The 18,928-nt window shown below is 40.2% G+C and overlaps 1 protein-coding gene across 1 annotated transcript in view; it reads right to left on the reverse strand.

Annotated features, from left to right (window-relative positions):
• KIAA1211L (KIAA1211-like ortholog) overlaps positions 1-17,055 on the reverse strand; it is a 75,697-nt gene extending 58,642 nt beyond the window's left edge. Inside the window, exon 1 of the mRNA XM_011956653.1 lies at positions 16,771-17,055. Within this exon, the coding sequence (XP_011812043.1) occupies positions 16,771-16,844 (74 nt within the window). The 5' untranslated portion in view covers positions 16,845-17,055. The remainder of the gene's footprint in view (positions 1-16,770) is intronic.
• Between the last annotated feature and the right edge of the window lie 1,873 nt (positions 17,056-18,928).

An 18,928-nucleotide genomic window follows, 5' to 3' on the forward strand; every position in this document is an offset into this window, starting at 1 on the left:
GGAGGGGGGAGGGAAGGGAAGGGAAGGGGGAAAAAATATTTGGAGAACTTATGAATAAAAATTTCTCCAAAATAGTGGAAAAGATAATGTTACAGATCCGAGAATCTTAGCAAACGCCAAGAAAACCACAAGGCACATCATAGACCTCAAAGAAGTGTGGAACACAGCGTCGTGTACTAAAACCAAAGAGGACAAGGAAATCTTGATAACAGCCAGAGAAAAATGACACATCATAAACAGGCAAACAACAATATAAATGACCAACAATGATAAGAAAATGCAACAGACTAGCCTCTTTAAAGTGCTGATAGAAAACAAAGAGCAATCCGATATTCTATATCCAGAAAAATTATCCTTCAATAATGACGGCAAAATATAGACATTTTTAGATAAGTGAAAAGTGCAAGAATCTGTTTCCAGCAGATATGTACTACAGGAAATGCAAAACAAAAGTTTTTTAGGATGAAAGAAAATGATACCGGATTGAAACTGAAGCTATAAAAAGAATGAAGCACAACGAATGTGGTAAATACGTAGGTAAATATTAAAAAGTACATGTTTTTCTTCTCTAAATTTATTTAAATGCATATAACAACTATAAAAAACTATTATGAATTTACAACGTATGTAGATGTAATATGTGACTATAACATAAAGGTAGGAGTTATACATATGACTAGACTATCACAAGGTTCTGGTGTTTTATGTGAAGTGGTACAAGATTAACGCTAAACAGACAGTGACAACTTCAGAATTAATACTGTGATCCCTAGAGCAAACACTAAAAAATACAATGCAAGGAAGTTTAGCTAAAAAGCTAAAACAAAATTTATAATGGAACACCCAAAAATTCAATAAACCCAAAGAAGGCAGAATAGGAAGAACAGAGGAACAAAAACAAAACCAAGCCGGTGCAGTGTCTCACACCTGTAATCCCAGCACTTTGGGAGGCCAAGGCGGGTGGATCACGAGGTCAGGAGTTCAAGACCAGTCTGGCCAACATGGCAAAACCCTGTCTCTACTAAAAATACAAAAATTAGCTGGGCATGGTGGTGGGTGCCTGTAATCCCAGCTACTTGGGAGTTATTAGCTGCTGAGGCGGGAGAATTGCTTGAACCTGGAAGGCAAAGTTGCAGTGAGCCAAGATCATGCCATTGTACTACAGCCTGGTGACAGAGAGAGACTCTGTCTCAAAAAAAAAAAAAAAAAAGAAAAGAAAACCAGATGGGATACATTAAAACGTGGAAAAATGATAAATATTAAATAAAAATATAAAGCTTCTAAAAAATCATCAGAACCTATCTACTTCATGTTGGGATAAGCAAAGATGTCTTACACATGCCTAAAAAAAAACCATAAAAGAAAAAGTTTATAGTTTGCACTTCATCAAAATGAAATACTTCTGCTCATCAAAAGACAATGTTAGAAAAATGAATATGTAAGTGACTGGTAGAGAGAAAATACTCATAAAAAATATCTGACAAAAATAAAACCACTAATATCTAGCATGTATAAAGAATCCCTAGAACCCAATAAATGAAAAGCAAACAATCCCTTGCCTTAAACTTGGGCAAATTATTTGAAATACAGGCAAATAGACAATAATGAAATGTCACATGAAAAAAGAATATAATTAAGGAAACAACATACAAACCCAAATGAGAGACATTCTGTAAAGTAACTCTGCAGTACTATTAAAAACATGTCAAGGACAGGAGGTAGGCCAAGAAACTATTTCAGAATAGAAGCAATATATGATCCAGGACTGGAAAATGAGGAAGTGCTATAAAAGCCATTATTGGGACAAATGACAAAGATTACATATGGACTGTGGATTACATAATAACATCACATCAATTTAAAATTTGCTGATTTTTATGATTGTAACTATAGTTATTAAAAAGAATGTTCTTAGCCGGGCGCGGCGGCTTACGCCTGTAATCCCAACACTTTGGGAGGCCAAGGCAGGTGGATCACAATTTCAAGACCAGCCTGACCAACATGGTGAAACCCCATCTCTACTAAAAATACAAAAATTAGCTGGGCGTGGTGGCGCATCCCTGTAATCCCAGCTACTTGGGAGGCTGAGGCAAGAGAATTGCTTGAACTGGGACCTGGGAGGCAGAGGTTGCAGTGAGCTGAGATCAGGCCACTGCACTCCAGCCTGGGATACAGATCAAGACTTCATCTCAAAAAAAAAACAAAAAAAAACCCAAAAAACAGAAACAAAAACAAAACAAAACAAAAAAAAATTAAAAAGTTCTTGTTTTTGGAAGTACGTATGTGATTTTTTGAGCTCACTAACAGTCCAAAAAATGTTATAAACTTATAAATATATATGTTCTTTATATAAATATATAAAGAAAAAAGGATATATCAAATTAGGCAAAGTGAAAAATTGGTAAATCTGACTAAAAGTTTTGTGATAAATTCCTTCACTATGTAACTTTTCTATAAATTTGGTATTATATCAAATAAAAAATTACACAAAAATTATCCAAAAAAAAAAAAAGAGAGAGAGAGAAACAGTAATTTCAGAACGGTAGTGTGAAGAATTTGGTGAAAAGTTTGACTCATACACAAGGAAAAAATCAGGCAATAGAAACTTACTTTAAGAGGGCACAGGTGTTGAACTCCTCAGACAAAACCTTCAAAGCAGCTATTATATATGTGCTCAAAGAAATAAAGGAAGACGTGCTTAAAGAGTTAAAAGAAGGGATGATTACAAGTTTATCAAATTGAGATTATTAAAATAGAGGTAGAAACTATAAAAAAAAACTGAAAATTCTTGAGTTGAAAAGTACAATAAGTGAAATGAAAAAATTCACTGAAGAGGCTCAACAGGAGATTTGAGTTGGCACAATAAAAAAAATCAGCAAATTTTAAAAATATAATTTGAAGGAAAAAAATGAACAGAGGCTCAGAAAAATTCAAAACATCATTAATATACCAATATTCAGAATGGGAGTCCCAGAGGAGGGGAGGGAGAAAAATGTAGAAAAATGATTATCTGAAATTATAGCCAAAAACTTTCCAAATTTGAGGAAAAACAATAATCTACATACCCAAGTAGCTCAAAAATCTTCAAGTAAGATAAACACAGAGATCTGCCCCCAGACACAGAGTAAAAATGTGAAAGCTAAAGATAAGGAGAAAAACTTGAAAGCAGCAAGACAAAAAAGTCTTATCATGTAGATGAAAATCATCATAAAATTTACAGCTAATGTCTTATCAGAAACAATGGAGGCCAGAAGACAGTAGGGTGACATATTCAAAGTACCAAAAGAAAAAAATTTTCAACCAAGAATTCTGTATCCAACAAAGCTATCTTTCAAAAATGAAGATGAACTAGAGCTATTAAAGATAAACAAAAACTGAGATGATTTCTTGCTAGCAGACCTGTCTTACAATACATATTAAAGGAAGTTCTTCTGGCCAAAAGCAACACCAAGCAGTAACTTGAATTGACACAAAAAATCAGAGGTATCAATAAAGGTAATTTTGTAGGGAATTATAAAAGACAGTATAATTGAATATTTCTTCTCATTTTTTTTCCTTACAGCTGATTCAAAAAGCAATGGCACAAAATGGTATTAAAAATTGCACTGTTGGGACTATAACATATAGCAATGTAGTGTATTTGACAATAACAACAAAAAGGGGGTGGGTGGAAATGAAATTTCTGTAAATTTTAAAACTTCATGTTTTCCTGATGCCTCAACATCCTCACAAACAGGCTGTGAACATCATGCCTAGGCAACCAGGTGTTCCAGTGTGAGAAGGCTGGTCCCTGCAACAAGTTCCCCTTCTTGTCCCCTGACTATGACCTAGTGACATTCAAATGAACCAGTAAGATCCTCTCATGATTCTTGCAAGTGTACTCCACCCTAATCCTTAATAAAAGCACTTGCCCAGGGATCCACACTGTTACTTATCTCCCCACCTACTCTGTTGAGTCTGCTCCCTAGGAGCTCCTCCAATATGATCCCATGCATGGTGTGGCATGCCATGCCTCCTTCTCTAGGACCTGTGAGTATAATAAATCCTTTAATGGCATCTGTCTCTCCAGGTGCAATTTCTATAGTCACGTGGAATGATCCTTAAACACCCTAAAAGGGGAATTTATTACCCCGTTTACAACATAGCTACATTGGAGTACGAAAATGACATCAGATGGTAACATGATCCACAAGAAAAAAGAAAGAAAAACAAAAATGGTAAAAGCTCAATATATTTTGTACAGACCCTATAAATATATTTTTGTTCTCTCTTCTATTAGTTTCTTTAAAAGAAAGAAAATGATATAAAACGAGTTGATGGGTGCAGCACACCAACATGGCACAAGTATACATATGTAACAAACCTGCATGTTATGCACATGTACCCTAGAACTTCAAGTATAATAAAAAATAAATAAATAAATAAATATATAATTATTGGGTCTATGACAAATATAGATGTAATATGTACAACAATAATAGTACAACAAATAGAGCAGAGAATAAAACTACTAAGGAGCAATGTTTTTATATCTTACTGGAACTAAATTAGTATAAATCTTAAATTGATTTCAATATATTAAGATGTATATTATAAGGCCTAGATCAGCTACTAAAAAATAACAGGAGAAAACAGAATTAAAAATCAGTAAGAAATTAAAATGTATGACTGACAATATAAACTTAAAGGGAGGTAGCAAAGAAGTCACAGAAAAACAAAGTACTCTGATATAAATAGGAAACAAAAAGTAAAATGGAATTTGTAGATGTAACCATGCCAATGACATTAAATGCAAATGGTTTAAATAATCACTATTAGAACAAATAAGCAGAAAATCAACAGTGATATAAGAGACTTGAACAACCCTATAGAACAACTAGACCAAAGATGTGTGTATGTATGTATGTGTATGTGTATATATATATTTGCATCTCTGTCTTATCTATCTATGGAACATTAACAATGATACCATATGCTCAGCCATAAAACAAGATAAAATATATTTAAAAGAATTTAGTTCATACAAAATATATTCTCCAACTACAACAGAATTAAATTAGAAATCAAAAACAGAAAGAATTTTGGGAAGTACGTAAATATGTGGAAATTATGCGATGAACCCCTAAATAACAAATGAGTCAAAGAATAAATTACATGAAAAATTATAAAGTCCTTTGAGATGAATAAAACCAAAACCACAACATACCAAAACATATGTGTGATGCAGATAAAACACTGCTTGGAGAAAAGTTGTGCTTATAAACACCTATATAAAAAAGAAGAAAAAGCCGGGTGCAGTGGCTCCTGCCTGTAATCCCAACACTTTGGGAGGCTGAGGCAGGCGGATCACATGAAGCCAGGAGTTTGAGACCAGCCTGGCCAACACATGAAACCCCATCTCCACCCAAAATAAAAAAAATAGCTGCGTGTGGTGGCCCATTCCTGTAATCCCAGTTACTTGGGAGGCTGAGGCATGATAATCTCTTGAACCTGAGAGGTGGAAGTTGCAGTGAGCCCAGATTGCACCACCGCACTCCAGCCTGGGTGACAGAGTGAGACTCTGTCTCAAAAAAAAAAAAAGAAAACTTAAATCGCTATCATAACTTTCCACTATATAAAACTAGAAAAAGAAGAGCAATCTAAACTGAAAAGCAGAAGAAAAGATAAAATAAATATTGAGCAAAAAGTAATGAAACAGAAAATAGAGAAACATTTTAAATAATCAATGCAACAAAAAGTTGGTTCTTTGAGAAAATCAATAAAATGAACAGACCGGCCGGGCGCGGTGGCTCAAGCCTGTAATCCCAGCACTTTGGGAGGCCGAGACGGGTGGATCACGAGGTCAGGAGATCGAGACCATCCTGGCTAACACGGTGAAACCCCGTCTCTACTAAAAAATACAAAAAACTAGCCGGGCGAGGTGGCGGGCGCCTGTAGTCCCAGCTTACTCGGGAGGCTGAGGCAGGAGAATGGCGTAAACCCGGGAGGCGGAGCTTGCAGTGAGCTGAGATCTGGCCACTGCACTCCAGCCTGGGCCACAGAGCGAGACTCCGTCTCAAAAAAAAAAAAAAAAAAAATGAACAGACCTATCACTCTACTGACGGAGAGTAAAAGAGAGAAGATTCAAATTGCTAAAACCAATAATAAGAGACCATCACTACCAACCTTACAGAAATAAAAAAGATGTATTTTAAGGGAATATTATGTATTACTGTATGCCAAAAAATTAGACATCCTAGATGAAACAAATCCACAGAAAGACACAAACTACTGAATTTAAGTCAATAATAAAAAGAATAGACTTTTAATAAGAAAAAAGATTAGTAATTTAAAAACTTTCCACAAAGAAGAATCTAGATCCAAATGTCTTCACTGGTAAATTCTATCAAATACTTAAAGAATTAACCTTTCCCTTCACAAACGCCTCTAAAAAATATAAGAACAGGTGACACTTTCCAGCTCATTGTGAAACTAGTATTACCCTAATACCAAACCCAGAGACATCACAATAAAAGAAAATTATACACCAGTATCTCTTATGCATATAAACACAAAAATTCTCCACATAATACTAGCAAGCTAAATCCAGTAAGATATAAAAGTGAGTTTTATCTCAGGAACACAGGTTGGTTTAACATATGAAAACTAATTAATGCAAAAGCCATGTTAATAAAATAAAGGACAAAAATCACATGATCACTTTAATGGAGGTATAAAAAATAAAGATGCAAAACTCAACAGAACACTGGCAAAATTAACCCAGCAACATATAAAAGAGATTATACAGCATGACCAAGTAGGATTTATTGAAGAATGCAAGGTTGGTTCAACATATGAAAATCAAGGGAATAAACCACATTAACAGAAAACTGACAACTATTACATTATTATCTCAGTACATACAGAAAAAGCACTTGATGAAATCCAACATCTCTTCATGATACAAACACTTAAACTAGGAACTGACAAAAGCTTCCCAAGCATGATAAAGGGCATCTATAAAAAAACCCTACAGCTTACATCATACTCAGGTGGTGAAAGACTGAATGCTTTTCCCTTGAGATAAGAAAAAAGACAGGGACATCTACTGTCATACTGATAATCAACTTTGTACTGGACATTCTTGACAGGGCAAGCAGTGAAGAGAAAGAATAAAAAGCATTGAGATTGGAAGGGAAGAAATTAAACTATTTATATTTGTAGATGACATGATCATGCACATAGATAATGTTGAGGGATCCATTAAAACACTATCATAACTAAAGTTTGCAAGGTTTCAGGATTTAAGACCAATACAAAAATAAAACCAAGTGTATTCCTACATACTAGCAGTGAACAATCCACAGATGAAATTAAGAAAATAAACAATTGCATTTAAAATGCTATCCAAAAGAATAAAACAGGAGTAAGTTTAACCAAGAAAGTAGAACACTTGTACACGGAAAATAACAACAATGCTGAAAAAAAATTAAAGAAGACATAAATAGATGGAAAGATATTCTGTGTTTATAAATCAGAAGACAATATTATTAAATGGCAATATTCCCCAAACTGATTTACAGAATCAATGCAACCTTTATCAAAACCTCAGCTGGATTTTGGGCAAAAAGTAACAAGTTGATCTGAAAATTTATGTGGAAATGCAAGGGATGTTGAAAAGTCAAAATAACCTTGAAAGATAACAAAGATGGAGTATTCACACTTTCCATTTTTCAAAACTTAACTACAAAGCTACAATAATCAGGACTGCATTGTAGTGGCATATTGGTAGACATATAATTCAATAGAAATAAATGCATACTCTTATGGCCAATTGATTTTCAGTAAGGTTGTCAAGACAATTCAATAGAGGGATATCATCTTTTCAACAAACCAGGCTGGAACAAGTAGACATCGACATGTGAAAAATAATGTGTACTCTTACCTCACACTATACATAAAAAGTACCCCAAAATGGCTCGTAGATCTAAATGTAAGTGCTAAAACTATAAAGCTCTTAGAAGAAAACAGGAGTAAGCCTGTCATTTTAGGTTAGGCAATAATTACTCAGATGTGACATCAAAAGCATCAAAAGAGAAGATAGATAAGTTTGACTTCAACATTATAAGATTTTAATTCAAAGGACTCTCAAGAAACTGCAAAGACAACAGACTAGGGAAAATATTTGTATATCGTCTATTTGATAAAGGACTGGTATGCAGAACATAAAAATAATTCTTACAACTCAATAATAAAAAGACAGCCCATTTAAAAACAGACAAAGGATTTGAACATAACTTGCACAAAGAAGGCTTAAAGAAGGCAAATGAATGGCTAATAAGTGCATGAAAAGATGCTCAACACTTTTAGTCATTATAAAATTGTAAATCAAAACCATAGTGATGGCTCATGCCTGTAATCCCAGCACTTTGGGAGGCCAAGGCGGGTGGATCACTTGAGGTCAGGAGTAGGAGACCAGCCTGGCCAACATGGTGAAAACCCATTTCTACTAAAAATACGAAAATTAGCTTGGCATGGTGGTGCATATTTGTAATCCTGACTACTCGGGAGACTGAAGGAGAATCGCTTGAACCTGGGAGGCAGAGGTTGCAGTGAGCTGAGATCACACCACTGCACTCCAGCCTGGGTGACAGAGCAGGACTCTGTCTCAAAAACAACAACAACAACAACAACAACACAGTGAGTTACTACTTCACACTTACCAGAATGACTGTAATAAAAGACAGATAACAACAAGCGCTGCAAGGATGTGAGGAAATCCGAACCTTCATTCATTGCTGGTAGAAATGTAAAATGTAGTAGGTACTTTGGAAAAGCTTGGCAGTTCCTCAAAATGTGAAACATAAAATTACCATTCAGCCCAGCAATTACATTCCTAGATATCTACCTCAGGGAAATAGAAACATATGTCCATGGAAGATTCTGAGAAAATGGTAGTGTAGAAAGCACCAGGAATCTGTTTCCCCACTGTTTCTGCTAGTGCAATTGCACTAGCAGAATCTATCTGATGTAACTATTTTGAAACTCTGGAGTCAACTGAAGGCTTGCAACTTCCAAGGGAAGGATCGGAGGGTATATTGTGATGAATTTCTGTCAATTTCTGTTCTTAGCACCGTGGCATCCACCCATCTCCCCCACTTCTCCATGTATGTGTTCCAGGAGCAGCTTGTACGCAGCTTGCAGAAGCCAGAGTGAGCAAAAAGGACCCTGTCCTCCAAACGCTGGGGATCTGTCCTCTGGTTGTTGCTTCTGATAACAGAGGTGCAGACAAAGAAGTTGCAGCCATTGTTGTTGTACCTCTCCCCATTGTTGCAAGACTCCCTCCAGCCCCAAGTGACTCCCTGCAGATTTAATGGGCTGGTACCCTTTTTCTTCTTTCACTTTTCTTGTTTCTTATTCTGGGAGCCAGATATCAAAGACTAGGCCACTCAAAAGCAACTACATATGAGAGGAAATTAGAAAGTCACCATACATGCCTGCAAAAAGGCTCAGTCTCAGGAAAGATCTGGGAAGGCCTTAAGTCTACACTTCAGGCTGATCATCAGCACTAAGACTGCCTGCAACAATTAAAACAAACAAACAAACAAACCCCCAAAATCCAAACCAGCAAACCCTGGGAAAAGGAGAGAAGCTAATTTCCAGAGTTACCATACTCTTAGACTCAAATATCCAGTTTTCCACAACAAAAAATCACAAGACATACAAAGGAACAGGGAAGTATGGACCATCAAAGGAAATAAACCAACAGAAATGATCTCCAAAACACACCAGATGATGGATCTACTAGACAAAGACTTTAAAACAACTATCTTAAAGATGTTCACCAAACTAAAGGAAGATGTGGAGAAAATCAAGAAAATGATGTCTGAACAAAATTGAAATGTCACTAAAGAGATTTTAAAATCTTGAAATCAAAAAGAAATCTGGGAGGTGAAAAGAACAATAACTGAAATGAAAAATTCACTAGAGGAATTCAAAGGCAGATTTGAGAAGGCAGAAGAAGAATCTGCAAACTTGAAGATATAACAGTGGAAATTATCAAGTCTAAGGAACAGAAAAAAAGATTTGAAGAAAAGTGAACAGAAAATAAGGGATCTGTGAGACACCATGAAGTGGACCAACATACACATTGTAAGAGTTCCAGAAAGAGAAGAGAGAAAGAAATGGGAAGGAAGAATATTTGAGAAAATAATGGCTGTAAATTTTCCAAATTTGATGAAATATACATTATATATTTATACATTTATACGTTTATACATACCCATATCTATATATACATTTTACATTTATACATTTATTCATGTGTTTATACATATACATGTTAAACATACATATGTCTATGTGTGTGTATGTATAAAACATCCATTTAGCTCAATGAAATCAAAGTAGGATGAACTTAAGCCCACACCAAGACACATTATAATCAAACTGTTGAAAGCCAAAGACAGAAAATCTTGAAAGCAACAAGAGAGATGTGATTTGTGACATACGACAGATCCGCAATAAGATTATCAGTAGATTTTTCATCAGAAACTTTGGAAGCCAGAAGGTAGTAGGCTGATATGTTCAAAGTGTGAAAAAAAAAAAAAAAAAAGAAGCATGAGTCCTATATCTGGCAAAAGTATCCTTGAAAAGTGAGGGAGAAATTAAGACATTCCCAAATAAATAAAAGCTGAAGGAGTCTGTTACTACTAGAGCTGTCCTGCAAGAAATGGTAAAGAGAGTCCTGCAGGTTGAAGTGAAAGGACACTAGATATTAACTTGAAGGCATATAAAGAAATAAAGATCTCAATAAAGGTAAATACATGGGAATTATAAAAGCTACTATTATTGTAAAAATGGTTTGTAACTCCATTGTTTTGTATTTTACGTGATTTAAGAGACTAGCACTTTTTTAAAAAAAGAGGTACAGGCTTTTAAAACCAACTTATGATGGTTCAACTTACAATTTTTGACTTTACAATGGTGCAAAAGTAATACCCAGTCAATAGAAACCATCCATCTCTTGCAATGCTGGGCAGTGGCACCAAGTCTCCAGTCAGCTGTACCTTTTCAACTTAACGACATTTTCAACTTATGATGGGTATATCAGGACATAACCCCACTGTAAGTCAAGAAGCATCTGCAATTATTAGTCTCAAAACAGATTCCACCTATATGAGGTACTCAGAGTAGTCAAAATCATAACATCAGAAAGTAAAATGGTGGCTGCCAGGGGCTGAGGGAGAAGGGATTAGGAAGTTACTTTTTAATGTGTATAGTGTTTCCATTTTGCAAGACGAAAAGAGTTCTGGAGGTGGATAGTGATGATGACTGCACAACAATCTGAATGCACTTAATACCACTTAAAATGATTAAGAAGGTAAATTTTATGTTATGTGTATTTTACCACAACTAAAAAATGAAAAAACATGCACCAAAAAACCTGTACACTAATGTTCATAGCATTATTTATATAATAATCAAAAAGGAGTAATAACCCAAATATCCATCTCTGGATAGATAGAATAAAAAACATGTTACATACATGTAATGAAAAATTATCCATCAAGAACAAGGAATAAAGTAATGATACATGCTACAATCTGGATGAATCTTGAACGCATTAACCTAAGTGAAAGATGACCGTGGTAAAAGGCCACATACTGCATGATCCCACTTACACAAAATGTCCAGACTAGGCAAATCCACAGAGACACAGAGTAGATTAGTGGTTGCAAAGAGGTGGGGAGAGGGATTGGGGGGGAAACGCAGATAGAATGGGAGTGACAACTAATGGGCACAAGGTTTCTTTCTGGGGAGATGGAAATGTTCTAAAATTAGATTGTGTTCCTTGATGCACAACTCTTTAACAAAAAACCACTGATTTTACACTTTCTTTTTTTTTTTTTTGAGATGGAGTCTCACTCCATCACCCAGGTTGGAGTCCAGTGGCACGATCTCGGCTCACTGCAACCTCCGCCTCCTAGGTTCAAGCAATTCTCCTGCCCTAGCCTCCGGAGTAGCTGGGACTACAGGCACTCACCACCATGCCTGGCTAATTTTTGCATTTTTAGTAGAGACGGGGTTTCGCCATGCTGGCCAAGCTGGCTTTGAACTCCTGACCTCAGGTAATCCACCTGCCTCGGCCTCCCAAAGTGCTAGGATTACAGGCATGAACCACTGTGCCTGGCCCGATTAAACACTTTAAACAGGTGAACTTTATGATACGTAAAGGATACGTCATCAAAGCTGCTGAAAAAGGATGAAATAAAGACATTTTCAGAAAAGGAAAGTTGATACAATGTGTTTCCAGCAAACTCACACTGAAACTGTTACAGGAAGAGGGATGCAACCTCGTGGAGAAGACTGGAGATGCAGGCAGGAATAGGGGAAGACGCAAACGTGGATAGATACAAACGTCCACAAGAGGAGGAGGTGGGCTGGACTCCAACCCAAGCCCTGTGAACACCGGGAGAATGCGTGCCTCAGCCCTGCTCTCCCTCCACCCATGGCACTCCGTTTCCTTCCAGCTTGGGGCCTTCGCAGATGTTGTTCTCTCTGCTTGAACTTGATGTTCCCTGCCTTCACATTCCACTTTGGTCTTACTCCTACTCAACCTTCAGATTTCAGCTTTCATTCCACTTCCCCAGCAACACCAATCTCTCCCTTCAGGATGTGTCAAGACCTCCTGTGACATACTGTGGGAGACGCTATGCCTTTTCTTCACAAAACCTATGTGTTTTACATGTATACATGTTTGTGTGATTCTTCAATCCATTTCCCCTTTACAGATTCAAGCCTGGTTACATTCCCCATACATTTAATCAATTTTTCCCTTTTCTGGGGAAAAAGATGAAAATAAATTATGACTTAACTATTGTTCTCTAGTGAGTCACGCCAAGATCTGCCTGTACCTTTTTTTAGAAAAATAAGTTTCACATTACTGAAGCAAATGGAATGTGAAATGCTTGCAAAGTTCCTGTGAGAAATCTCTGTTCAAAAATTGTGCCAGCTTGCTGCTTAATGATATTATTATCCTCAAAAGCAGAGGAACTTGACAGCTGGACCCACCCCGAAGAGGCAGGGCGTCAAGACCGGACCTCACTGCAGTCAACCCTTTCTCCCTGAAGGTGTCCGAGGACTTTCTGCTCTTTTTTTTTTTTTTTTTTTTTGAGATGGAGTTTCGCCTCTTGTTGCCTAGGCTAGAGTGCAATGGCGCAACCTCAGCTCACTACAACCTCCGTCTCCTGGGTTCAAGTGATTCTCCTGCCTCAGCCTCCTGGGCAGCTGGGATTACAGGCGCCCACCACCGACTTCTCTTTTGCACTTGTGTGCAAAACCTTCTCTATCCACCTGTCAGAAAGGACAGTGAGGACAGAGAGATCGATCTGCTCTGACATAAGAGAGAAAGGCAAGCAAAGAAATCTCATAATCAAAGGGCTGAAATCAGAGAATATTCAGATGCTAAATGACAGAGCTCTAAGTAAAGCAAGAAGGGCGAGTACAGGAACTTGGCTGGTCAGATTTGAAGTCTCTTATTGTCCTGTAGTTAATGCTTGTCTGATTTTTAAAAACCAAAGTAAGGCTTGGCCTAGAGAAAGCCTCTTTCTTGCTAAGTAGGTAAAACTGGAAGACTAACTCCATGAGGACAGATAACATGTCACCAGCATGGAACTGCTACAATAAATATTGTTAAATGAATGAATGAATGAGCAAATGATCCTGAGGCACTTAGCAGTAATACCTGCTAGATGAAAGAATCACTTCTTCTTCTTCTTCTTTTTTTTTTTTGAGATGGAGTTTCACTCTCGTTGCCCAGGCTGGAGTGCAACGGCTATTATTATTATTATTATTTTTTTTTTTTTTGAGATGGAGTTTCACTCTCGTTGCCCAGGCTGGAGTGCAACGGCATGATCTCGGCTAACTACAACCTCCTCCTCCTGGGTTCAAGTGATTCTCCTGCCTCAGCCTCCTGAGTACCTGGGATTATAGGCACGCACCACCACGACCGGCTAATTTTGTGCGTGTGTGTGTGTTTTTTTTTTTTTTCAGTAGAGATGGGGTTTCACCCTGTTGGCCAGGCTGATCTTGAACTCCTGACCTCAGGTGATCCCCCGCCTTGGTCTCCCAAAGTGCTGGGATTACAGGCGTGAACTACCGTGTCCAGCAGAAAGAATCCCTTCTTAATGATCACCCGGCACATTAATGCCTTAAGGACAGACTTCCTTCAAAATCTATGGCTCAGGTAGACGATGTCACATTTCTTTAGCCTGGGTTCTTCTTGCCTAGCGTCTTCCTATAAACACCATCTACCCTATAGCCACAAAGAGCTGAAGTCTGCTGGGCTTTGCAGACCCCTCAGTTTGGGAGTAAAGGAATATAAAAGCAGAGGAGGTCCCTGCTGAGCGTCCTGGTTTACTTCCCCAGGCTTCCCCTTGGCCGTGGGCAGGGCAGGGACAGTGAGGGCATCCAGAGAGAACGGCAGGCCACAACTTGCTGGGCTGCTTCTTTGCAAGAAAATACCATAGCTTCTTTCCAACACTCAGTCAGCCATGAGATAAACAGCATAGTTTATAAGCATATAAATAGTATCTTATATAAACTATACTATTTTTTAGAAACTACCTAAATAACAGTTGATTTAGTGGTATTCAGAGTCCCTATAAATGGACAAATTAAGTAACTTAGCTCGGCATGCATACAGCTATCCAACACCGTGTATACTCATATATATGCACACATGAGCCTGTGTTCACATGGGCCACGTAAGCCTGCACCAACACCCCGGAATACAATTCGTGTCTCAGACTGCAATGCATGACAGCTTTCATAAGAGCAACCTGTTTTCACATTCATTCAGAAGTGACTGTTTTCATATGAGATTTAAAAAACATTAGTTTAGACATTTTCAGGTTATTAGAGTGAAAAAAAAACTTTCAGAGACTTTTACAAAACCATTATTTCAAAAATAGCTAAGCATCAGACTTCATAACCTTATTTTAGAAATTCTATTTGCATAATTCTTGGTAAGACACAATATAAATTCACTCTAACGCTGGGGAGTGTCTTACAAAGAGACCATCTAACTTGGCAACGTTCGGTCTCCGAGTGAGAGCTGTAATGCGTGCTGACTGCTGCGCACCTATGTGACGAACAGGACACTGAAGCCCTGGGCACAGTTTTGCAAGGGCTGGCTTATTTTTAACTTCACGAGTTTATTAAGGTAATATACTCCATTTTTGTATGCATATATCCCCAAAATAATGCTTAATTTATCTAGGACCCTACATTTGTGACTGACATTTCTGCAGCACAGCAGAGGCACAGCTGAATTTGTTTTGGTTTTTGTTTTTCAGTGGGAAATAATGCTCCAAAGCCTATTACCAAGACATAACATCACCACTCTGTCCTGGCCCATACAAAAAGGGCGGAATCCGGCAATGAGGTTTCATTATTAGTAAAAAGAGTTTTATGAAACCATAACAATGCTGATGACTTACATGCACAGGGCTTTACCCAGCACAAGGCCCTGTCCTCACAAGGAATCTTTGAGTTGTTGGGTTACTACTCGTTTGCAACAAAAGAAAGTGAGGCTTTGAGGATGGACTGTCTGTGCCAACGCGCCGAGCACCCTCCAACCCCTGCTGCCAGGCAGTGGGTGGGTCTTTCCAAAGAAGCAACAACAATTTCCCAAAACCGTTCACCCAGCTCAAGTGATGTGCGGATGTAACAATCACCTGTACTGCCAGAGACTGCCCGACTGGGAATTTTCCATGTGGGGTACAAGAAACACAAATCTGTTTATTTATGCTAAGCAAATGAATTTTAATCAAGCCATAGCTCTACTTCCCTCTGCACCACTGTGCACAGAGTCAAAAAGCACTGAGAGGCCGGGCGCAGTGCCTCACGCCTGTAATCCCAGCTCTTTGGGAGGCCGAGGTGGGCGGATCACGAGGTCAGGAGATCGAGACCATCCTGGCTAACACGGTGAAACCCCGTCTCTACTAAAAATACACAAAAAAATTAGCTGGGAGTGGTGGCGGGCGCCTGTGGTCCCAGCTTCTCGGGAGGCTGAGGCAGGAGAATGGCGTGAACCCGGGAGGTGGCGGAACTTTCAGTGAGAGGAGATTGCGCCACTGCACTCCAGCCTGGGCGACAGAGCGAGACTCCGTCTCAAAAAAATAAATAAATAAATAAATAAATAAAAATTTTAAAAAAATACACTGAGAGCCAAACACCTTCCAGGGATAGGGTCACCTACAGCGGGACAAGATGTCTCTGGGCAGGGCTCCGGCTTTGGCTGTGCAGGAGCTCAGGCAGAGCGTCTCCCAAGGCTGTGGCTATCAGTTGAGTACGAGGGTGCTGAGCTTTAGGTAGTAGCATAATTACAATATCTGTAAACTTTGACCTCTGCTGCCTTCCCTTCACTCAAAGCATATCAACTGTGCCATGGAGATCCCAACTGTAAGCGCGATATGGTAAGAACGGCACGCTCTGCTCACCCAGCCCTCCTTCCCTTTCCCTCTCCCTTTCTCTTTATGAATATGTGTGTGTGTCATAAAGGAAACAAAGAAAATCCTTATTTTGCTCCAGAATTTATACAACTCAAGGAGATAAAAAGTATGTAAGGAAGGAGGTCATAAACATTCTAGAACATAAGGTAACAGACGCTGCAGGTTTATCCACAGGCCTCAGGGGATGGTGGCCACCCATGCCCTGGTGGTCACAGCCTGGCCTCCCCTCCCTCGCGTCTCTCCCCCACCACCTCTTTGCTCTCAGAGGGCCCACCTGGGGTCAGGCCTGACGCACTGGTAAAAGGCAGCCATCCTCCTGAGTGTGCTGTGAGCCTCCAGCTCTCTCATCCTCCTGGAAGCTAGCAGCAGGGAGAAGAGTGGGCCTCCCTGTCCTCTGAGTGGTCTAGGGCCCACGGGTCACCACTGGTTGCTGATCAAGAGCCCTTGTCCCCATCTCTCACAGAAGCACCCACGGGCCAGAAGGAAGTGGGGTTTCTGCCAAGCCCAGCCCTCCTGTGCCCCGTGAGCTCCTTGGGCGGGTGCACAGGCACACAACAGAAAAGGCCGTCTAAGAAACGCATGCACTTCCGCCTTCCACTCCAAGCCCTGAAGGCCGGGATGGGGGTGGCCTGGCTCTGTAGGGAGCTGGACTTGCCTCCCTGTGATTGGCATCCCTGCTGAGTTGCTTGGGCTTTGTTGATTGTGCTCACCATGGCAGCAGGCAAAGGGCAATCGCAGGTGAGGCTGCATTCCCCATCTGAGGAAGGGCAGGGCTCAGGAAGAAAGAAGAATGCTGAGAAAATCAGAAGCAGCTTCCGAGCCAGACACACCCAGGCCCAGGGCTCTCCTCTCTCATTCCAGCACCAAAACCACACGGCCCCTCCTGCCTCGCCTTGATGTCCACTTGCTATCTCAGTGCGAGGGACCGTGTGGGAGGCACGCTCGTCTCTGCCCTGCACACTTGCTCCTCAGTTTCAGTTTTCTTTTCACTTTTCCTTAAAGGCTCATCGTGTTACCTCAGGTCCTTGATATGCTTTGTTAACTGCTTTCCTGGGGCCTTCCCAATGCTCCTATACCAGGGATCTGCTTGCCCCACTCATTGTCCCACTGATGGGATTTCCAGCCCTCCCCTTGGAGCCCACACCTGGCAGGTGCAGGGGCCACGCCTTCCCAAAAGAAATCACCCACTGAACCTGCCCAGCCGGCTCCCCAGCCGCCCCACGTGACAAAGCCACTTGCCCTGGTGGCTCCTCTCTGATTACCTGCAGCTGCCACTTTAAAATAATAGACTCCTGCAAGCGGCATCACAATGCCACCTGACTCAAGTTCCTCCCAAGTCTGATGGCCGCCAGCTGCAACCGGTACAGTCAGCAGTTTCCAGGCAATATCTGGAATGTTGACAGAGGGCTCTGGGTGGCAGGTGTGATTGTATGTTACTAAAACCCAGGAACAGGCAGCAGCAAGGGCGACTTCTGAAGATGGTTCTGAAGAAGTCCTAGTTTGCTTTCTGTTTTCCAAATGGCAACCCTATGTAGAATTCTACTCCAATGGCCTACAGTTTAAATCATAAAGCACAACAAACACATTTGATGACGACAGAAGAAAGCAGTGAGGTCAGAGGAGAGCTCAGATGATGATCACGCAGCGCGCTGAAGGTACTTTACATACATTTGCCCTTTGTGCAATTAGAGTCTGCAGCCCACTGTGCTCCTGCCAACAACGTGGCCTTCTCCCAGGGAGAGGACCAGTTAGCTGGTGGAGAGTCCCCTGTGTCCTGGGAGGTGGTGCGGGGGCCCCTGCAGCAGAGTGGATTACTAAAGGGACAGGGACTGGGCCCTTGAAGTCTCTAAGGACAGTCCCAGCCAGCAGCACTCTCTGCCCAGCCGCACGAGCTGGTCAAACCCCACAAGGCCCACGGTGGCAATTCCACCCCGCTCAGTGAGCCGGACGGAGCCTGCAACTTGCCTCTGCCACTAGCTTTCACCTGCTCTGGGCATGTGACGCTGAGCACATGTGGCGCTGCCACATCGTGTGAATGCCCAGGGAGCGAGAGATTTGCTGAAGAGCAGGGGTAGCAACACACCTGCAGGCCTTGACACCTCCTCTCACTGCCCCTCCACTGCCTCCCAGCGTGCTCGCCACAGCACGGTGCACACGTTACCTCTCTGCTCAAATTTCAGGAGCAGAAAATGTCAGGAGTTTTCTTTCTTTGCTCTTCTTTGCTGTGCCCAAGCCATACGTTCCCTGACACATCACAGAACCAGATGAAAAGGTCAGTGACATCCATGTGCATCTATTAAAATAGAATTTATAAACCGCAACAGAAAATACCTTATGCAAGGCCATCTAAGGACTTTGCGATACGCCCTCCTTAGGCCCTAGGCTCATTTCATTCAGAGGGAAGGAAATGAACATTTGTTGAGCACATCTCA

The sequence above is a fragment of the Colobus angolensis genome, unplaced genomic scaffold, assembly GCF_000951035.1.
Source record: "Colobus angolensis palliatus isolate OR3802 unplaced genomic scaffold, Cang.pa_1.0 Scaffold42, whole genome shotgun sequence".
NCBI lineage: Eukaryota > Metazoa > Chordata > Mammalia > Primates > Cercopithecidae > Colobus > Colobus angolensis.